Source organism: Neolamprologus multifasciatus, chromosome 13 (genome assembly GCF_963576455.1).
Source record: "Neolamprologus multifasciatus chromosome 13, fNeoMul1.2, whole genome shotgun sequence".
NCBI classification, from domain to species: Eukaryota; Metazoa; Chordata; class Actinopteri; order Cichliformes; family Cichlidae; genus Neolamprologus; species Neolamprologus multifasciatus.
In genome coordinates this window covers 23,852,500-23,861,052 of record NC_140451.1, presented here as the reverse complement: position 1 = coordinate 23,861,052, position 8,553 = coordinate 23,852,500, and the positions used below count along the sequence as shown (strand labels likewise).

The following is an 8,553-nucleotide window of genomic DNA, read 5'->3' as shown; positions in this document are numbered from 1 at the left end:
TTGTGCTTATCTTTATCCAGGAGAGCATGATGAGTCTGGTGGAATATAAGAGGTTTACAAAGTCTGCAAAGAGAGAAACTTTTGGCAGCATCCACAGTTTGATTTGAGTCTTTGATGGGATTGCAGAGTTTCCTCTGCCCTCTTGTGGCGAGAGAAAAATCTTCACTTTGTCATTGAAAACATTCCTGTGCTCTATAAACCACCAGTTATGTTTTCATCACGGATGACTGCAAAGGGTTCAGTTGATGGAGTGCAAAGCACCACACACAAGAAGCATGAAACAGATGTTTCAGCACAGACCCAGCCAAGAATCATAACAAGAATCATGTAAGAAGCATGCAAAAAGCCACATTAACAAAAGAGGGTGTGTCTGTGAGCTTCCCCTAATTCCATGTTTACAGAAATATTAACCTCAACCAGACAAGCCATCAAAATAATTACAATAAATAAAAAATTGACCATTTTTGGATCCTTGAATAAAAGCCATCAATTCCACACTCCATATAAAAGCCCTGCATTAACAATTTATATAATAAAATATAAATACACAAAGTCTCTGAACTATTGCAAACATAATTCAACTTTATTTTGTTATAATTCTATAAAATGCGTTTGCCGTTATATCTAACTAAGGTGGGCCTTTCCTCTTTGCTAGTTAAAGTTGAATTTGAAATTGTGCGTGATATTTAAATTCTTCCTCACAGCTTGATGATAAAACCTAATCTACACTACAGCTGAGTAAAAAGAGGCAATCATCTTCATCAAGGAGCAAAAGTATGAATGGAAACTGTACAAGTAAGCCAACTTGGCACTGTAGAACAGTCGGTGTACATGGAGCAAGTATTTCCACTCCAACATCGATGATAAAGCTTATGTATGTGTATCGTTTGTCATCTCTTAATGAGGTGCTCCTTACATATTCAGCCTTGAGCTTGATATGGTACGTGTGGACTGAATATTTAAAGCCTCTTTAATCAGCTGGATAATGAGTTTTGGCATATTCAGGGGCTTCGTCTCTATGTGTGCAGTTAATTGTGAATGCTGCATGTGTGGACATTTTACGGTACATGTGGATGGTGTCATTGGGTCGTTGGAAGAAGCAAAATCATTTATAATTAGCTGGTGTGTTTAAGTATGAGCTTGGATGTACAGCTCTTTGATATTCCATATATACCATAGCTCCTATGCTCATTGGAGGATGCCAGACTTTGGTGTGGTTTCAGATGTGGAAGTACAGCTTCATTTTGGTCCTTCAATGGCCTCACTCACAGCCTGGACAAACTTGGGAGGCGAGATCACACAGACCTCAGTGGCGTCCATCATTGGCTACGTTCACTGTCGTCGGCTGGAGGATGGGTGTTCCTTATAGATGAGGTTGCTTTCATCTGCAAGTTTTCCCACCGTTTCTCGCCTACGTAGTGCCACATAATGGAGCCGATGATGTTGCGTGGGTTTCAGCCATTTTTGCATCAGCCAACAATGTGTGTTGTCTTGGACTGAAATTAAAGAGCGTTCAGCTTCAGCTCTGTTTTTGTTTTGTTTTGGGGGGTTTTTCTGCGAAAAAAAATGAATGAACCCTGTCATTTAACTCTTAACATCAGCTCTGGGTTACAGTCTACATTGCATACTCTGTTTCCTGTGCTATACAAGAGTCCAGTCTGTTTCCGTTATACCCCCTTCTAATTGCCCCAAAGATACAAGAGACTTGGGTTTCCTGAGCCCCAGCACACCACAGGGTCCCAAGCAGGGGCATGGAGAAATATTCTGCTGTATTTGTCGACCACATTTAAACCAAGAGGCACATAAAAAAGAGAAAAAACAAGCCTGTCTTAACACAGTCTATCAAACTGTGTTGGGTATTTTATGAGGCTGGTTTATAGTTTACTGGACTCTTACAGCTCACCACAGACATCTTAATCTAACAAAGGTTTGCTGTTTGCCAAAATTAAAATGTGCTACTCTGATGCCGGAAATGTGTCAAGAGTTGATGTTTACAAATATTTTGAGTGATTAGTTGTACAAAACGATATTGATTGCTCTTAAATTGAGTGTATTCTTTATTTGGATACCTGTACTAGACTTGTTTATGCCCCTACTTGCTGGGTGCTTCACCCTGCATCATGATAAACAGGCCTAGATACGTTATGTCCTCATGCAGTCTTCCAACTGCAGCAAAGTTGGCTGTTAATTAAGTGTACATGAACGCATAAAACCCACAATCCACGCCATTATTGTTCCACCACTGATTTTTTTTAATTAGCCATGAGGCTTGTGCGGGTGCCAGGAGTGACTCACAAGGAAACATTAAAACAGGAAAATAAATAACTACAGCATAAGGAAATAGTGACGCTGGATGTGTGGAAGGCTGTATAGCGTAAAACATCTGGGCTACATGCATCCTTATTTCTCTATTATTCATTTCATCAGTCATCGACAGGAAACACTGGTGGACTAAAATAGTCTCGATATTCTCAATATTTTTGCTTGTTTTCAAGTTGACCTTGATATTTAAAGTTTTGTAATAGGCTGAAATAAAACTAATATATTTAAAATCACTTCCTCCCACCAGTCATGGCAATTTTCTGCTCTTTCCTCTGATTATTTATCTTCACGCTTTTGGAGACATGTCAGTAATTTAACTCTTCCGTTCAGTACGTCACGTAAAGCCACCAATCACCCTGCTTGTTGTTATTATCTAAAAAGTGAGTTGCATGTTTGATGCGGTGCCAGCAAAAACGTAAAATCGCGTAATTGGTTACGCAGTGGAGTTTCTGTTAAATGCCTCTCCAGCTGGGATGACTTCCCCCTCAGCACTGAGCTCTGTCATCCCATAACACTGCTAGCACAGAGCGACCTTTTGGAACTCTTTAAAAGTTTCTGGTGAATTTTTAGGGGAGCTTCTTTTTCAGTCTGAAACATGTTTTGGTTGCTGTTGTGCGCAATCGTAGCCTTTGCAGCCGTGCCGGCGGATGCGCAAATCTCCAGCCGTTATGTTGTCGGATGTCCTTCCCGGTGTGATAAGTCGATGTGTCCTCGGCTACCAGCGGACTGTCCGACAGGACAAACGCTCGACGCCTGCCACTGCTGTGCAGTGTGCGCCTCCGGTGAAGGCGAAGCCTGCGGCGGCAGTGGGAAGCTCGGCGACCCAGTGTGCGGAGAGGAGCTGGAGTGCTCGGTCTCCGGCGGGATTGCATACACTGTGACGGTGAGGAGGAGAAGCAAGAGTGGGATTTGCGTGTGCAAAACCACCGAAGCGGTTTGTGGAAGCGATGGGGTGTCCTACCGGAATATCTGCGAGCTGAAGAGGGTCAGTCGACGGGCGCAGAAATTGCAACAGCCACCTGTTCTTTTCATTCAGCGGGGAGCCTGCGGGAAAGGTAGAACTCACACTGTTTTGATCAAGACACCCTTAACCCAAAACACACTGAGATATTGATAATAAATAGGTGGGAGTAGATTCGACGTTTAAAGTTAATTGATTACAGTAGTAGTGTCAAGAATCATGAATAGGCTACTCTCTTTTGAGCGTTGTGAGCCAAAAACATTAGTTTTGCAGCTGAAATCAATCGTTAAACTTTTACTGTAACATGGTGTCATTTTTTGGCCGTTTTACCTTCATTATTTACAACTTGCTGTTGAACATGATCCCATCATTCCTCACTGGGCATTTATTGTCTCAAGGTCGCACAGATGTTGTAGCTCAGCGCTGCATTCAGTGGCACACAATGCCCATGTGTCTGGAACCACAAGAGCAGCCATTCAAGTGGGTTTCCCCCTTGATCCTGCATTACAATTAGACTTGATCAGAGAGGGCTTTTCTTTTCTTTTGTTTTCTTTTTTCCCCCCATGGCTGAATGAAGCCACGAGTTATGCCCTGTTGTAAAGCTTGATGTGAACCTTAGGATTACTCTGGCATGCATGACCAGCAGTCACATGACTATAATCTGGTTGATTCCTTTATGCCATGTGGTCTTTGCCTGAAATATGTGCATTAGCTGAATAGAATGGAATGTCAAAACCTGATATGTATGATATAAACTGTTATAACTGGAGATATGTTTATAATGATAAATGGAAGTGTTTCAGTATGGACCTGCATTTTGTCATAGTGTCATGTGACAGGTATTTCGTGCTAATCAGTGAAGCTCACTTATAATGAGACTTCACTCTTTGCATCTGCTGCTCTGTGAAACAGCACAGCCCAAATGAGAATGCACATTCTGTACAAAATTAATCAATGAGTCATATATCATCATTAGTAATGTAATTCTTTACAACTTATGCATGACATAAAACATCCAGGAATGAAAAAACGACCACTAGTGATGCTGCAGGTGGTAAAAACATTGTGTCCTTTATGGTTTTTACTGTTACTGTGTACGTACTTTTTTTTCCCTCAAATTTGACAACATATGTGTACTTAAAAACACACGAATGACAACGTTCAACACCTGTTGCATCAAAGATCTATAACTTACCTCAAGGCTTGGAAACTTACTGAATCCACCCTGCAACAGCCCCCCACCACCACCCCAGCTTCTTCCTCTCTTCTCTTTTTGACTGTGGAAGTGTCTTTCACTCCTGGTCTGTGTTGTCACTCATAAATCACACTTAACAGTCACATGAAGGAATTCCTGGCACTGATTCAAAGCCAAAATTCCACCTCTGCTGAAGACTGTTTAAAACAGGCAGGAGACATTGAGGAAAACACAAAATTAGCAACCCATATTTTCGGGAAAGTTTTACATGTACATCAAAAACCATGTGGGCACAGCGGAAGGGCAGACTGCAACGCCACATTTGTTTGTCAGTCATGTAAGCAGCTTAAACGGTTAAGTCATTCCCGAGCAGCTAACCATGTCTGAAACTGAGCAAGACTGTGGTGAGTGCTATTGATTTTCCAAGACACCCTGTGAGAATTTCCATAGCTGGAAGTTGCATTTTATTTTGTGCATTAGATGTGTCCCTGTCCAGGCTGGTGCTGACTAAGACTGTAGCAGAAGCACATATTTTAAAAAAAAAAGTCAACTTTAACATAAATTGTGAACAAGTCTGTTGACTCAGAATGTCAAGAGCTGACACTGAAAAGAAACTTAAACCCCTCTGAGTGCCTTGAAACACACCGCAACCTGGCCTCATGTTAAGAAAAAACATGTGAGCGCAGTTGCATGATGTCATTTCGTGTCTGGACAGTAAAGGCGTAGCTCATTTTGGGGAAAAAAGAAAGAAAAAACTAGGCCAAAATTTGACTGTGACCTTGGTGTCATAGTTGTCAAAAATGATCTTTTTTTTTTTTTTTTAAAGTGCAGAAAAAAACTTTTTGGCAGTTTAAAAGCATTAATGTGACACAGACTGACAGGAAAAGTGCTGAAGAGTATTGGAGATCAGAACTGAATCACTTGGTGCCTCTCAAACTGTGAACCAGAACTATGGTGGGGTTGCATGAAGGTGTGAACGTTAAGACGAGGCTGACTTTCTTATAATCTGATTAGACTTTTATCCAGTTGAAAACCCGACACAGTTTGCGCTGCTCTTTAATTCAGAGCTGATGTTGCAGAATGTACTCAGTGACTCCAGCGAGTGACATCTGCTGAATACGCACATTCTTCGGCAACTTGTCTCAGCCACTCATGATGTTAAAACATCATTTTTGGGCACATGCACGTGACTTGTTTTTGTTGTTCTACTTGTCAGTGTCTGCTTTTGGTTCTGAATGTCTGCCTGTCTGCTTTTCTCATCTGTTCTTTTTCCTGTTTGATGTCTGTAATTCTCCTGCTTCCTTCATTCCTCTCTCTGCTAAACTATATTTTCTGCAGCCTCTTCCTTGCTCAGCCTCTTTTTAATGTCATCTAATACTGACCGCAACATAAGCACATTTGTGTATGTTCGAATTGCCTAAATTGCACTAATTAGAGAAATGTAATGCTTTTGCACCACATCAAATTGCTGTACCTCCATTCTTGTCTATGGGCCATGATAAGTGTTATTAAACACTGTACTGAATATTGCATTGGTTTAATATCTTTTAAAGGGTTAAAACCTGCTCTTGCAGCTGCTGTACTGATCGACATACATCAATTTCTAACAATAAAATGTGACATGGTTTTGAATGGGTTCTCCATGCTGCTCTAACTGCCCTGTTACTAACTCAGTGTGAGTGTTTCTGGTCGTATTATGTGCTTTCAACCTTAGATGGAGTTCACAATGGAAAAAATTAAGTTCACTGGATTAAAATAGGGTAAATTGAATCAATATTGGGAATGGAAAAATTGGGTTAATTATAATAACTCAGTGAGTCATTTGAAACAGCTGCCAGTGTGTCATTGTAGTATTATAAACAGCGGCAAAGCTCAACTGTATGCTTTCATAACTGGGAAAAAGTCCCATCGAAACAAAATGATTCATGGTCTTAACACTGTAGCAAGCTAGCATTCATATGTTCTGAATTATTGTAGAAGTACACCGAGCCAAAATCAATGACCTACTGGAAGTAATTTTATAATAACATATGCACTAAGGCGCATACTTGCCATACTTTGTAAGGCCAAAGAGGGGCCATACTATTTACATTTTATTTGCTTTTTTTTAAGCAATCAGTACTGTCCTTTGACAACAACCCATTTGACGTACACTTTTCTTCACTCATCCACACCTCGTGTGCCATAGCTTACTTGCTGACCTGACTTTATTTTTACTGACTGGTTCCTTTAATCCTCTATTCCACCTGGCACACCTTGTATACGGGCTATACACCCTTCCCCTCACTATTCTCATGCTAATGTGGAGTGAAAAGAGTTAATTTATTAAGCATTTCTATCTTTAAGTTAATGATTTACTCTAAACTTATTTGGCTCTTTCAGAGCTTATATGAGTTTCCCCTTTGGTTAGTTAAATCACCTTTGATCTAAAGGAAAACAAACCTAAAATTCCGGAGAATAACTGATGGCAGTGTTCTTTGCATTCCGACCGGATGTCCATGCTGATAACGATCCTTTCCTTTGCCCCTCCTTCTTAACATATCAGAAAGATTTGCTAGTGCATTAGCTTAATTCCAGCTGAGCTGAATCCACTTTGTTCACATCTATGTTTTTCCATTTCTCAAGGTTTTTTCTTGGGAGAACACAAATCGTCTTTTAGTCTGCAGGAACCAATAAAACGAAGGGTCCTATGCATGGGAAAGCTGAAGAAGAAAAGACTCCCTGATCTGTAGCTTGTGTGTTGAGTGGGGAGGGGTAATGGATGTACGGGATTGTGAGGTTAGGGGGGCTTTGAGTGTGTATGTTGGGAGGGGAGAGTACTTTTAAATTAGGTTCCTTTTAATAAATGTTGTTTTTGAATGGTTTTCCCCACATTTAATGCTTGAACTGATTCCAAAAAACTCTTTCAGACATCTGATTATTGTTAATAGATACTTAAATATTATGAGGCTTTCATTAGCAGTTACCACACTTCTCAATATGTCTTGCATACGGGCGAAATCTTAACTTCATCAGGTCACAGAAACTTAAAGCAGGTTTATTACTGTTTTTATGTCAGTATATCATTTAAATTGTGTCGCGAGAGTGTGTATACGCTTCTCTGTCAGGATAAGTTACTGCTTAGTAGGAATGCCGCCCTCCCACATAAGAACAATTTTGTTTTTGGACTGCTTAAAAATCTAAACACCACATCCACTCTATATTACATGCAACTTTCTTGACCCATCCCTACTTTTACCTTAAGTGCCATCTCCAAAATATCTGCTGAATAGCAGTGTAATGTCTGTGATATTGACAAGACTGTTCATAAGTCTCAGTCTGCCATTGCCCTGAAACTCAAGTGATATTTTGTGGCGTGCTGCTCATTAACATTTACAGTATTACTGTTTATCATATTATCATACTACTTTTGTAGTCGGTAGTTATTTCTGCTCATGCTTTCCTATAAACTGAAGCAATTAGATTAAGTGTCTGACAGGGTGAGTCGGAGTAACAAGAGTGTGTACTTGCTATTACACCAAATATATCACTTCTTAATTTACCAAGTGTGAAATACTCCACTTCCAGTTTACTTTCTATAAAGTTGTTTATGCATCTTTGGTGCACACAGATATACTCACCAGCCACTTTATTACACCTGTTAGTACAAGTTTGGGCCTCATTTTGCTTTCAGAACTGCCTAAAGTCTTTGTGGCACAGACTCAACAAGGTGCTGTAAACATCCCGCGGTTTTTGGCATCACATAGTTGCTGCATATTTGTAGGCTGCACATCAATAATGTTGCATCACATTGCGAAGGTGCCCTATTGGACTGAGATCTAGTGACTGTGGAGGCCATTTGAGTACAGTGAACTCATTGTCATGTTCAAGAAGTCACTTTGAAGTGATTTGAGCTTTGTGACATGGCACATTATCCCGCCGGAAGCGCCCGGAACATAAATGGGTACACTGTGGGCATAAAGGGCTGGACATAGTCAGCAGTAATACTCAAATAGTGTGTGGCAATTAAACAATGCCCCTTTGGTATGAAGGGGGCCAAAGTGTATCTAGAAAATATCCCCCACACCATTACATC

General features: G+C 40.5%; 1 protein-coding gene across 1 annotated transcript in view; it reads left to right on the top strand.

Annotated features, from left to right (window-relative positions):
* The first annotated feature begins 103 nt into the window (after positions 1–103).
* Positions 104–8,553, top strand: part of LOC146505596 (serine protease HTRA1A-like) — a 32,564-nt gene continuing 24,114 nt past the window's right edge. The window contains exon 1 of the mRNA XM_085182656.1: positions 104–3,377. Coding sequence (XP_085038782.1) covers positions 2,918–3,377 — 460 coding nt within the window. The 5' untranslated portion in view covers positions 104–2,917. The remainder of the gene's footprint in view (positions 3,378–8,553) is intronic.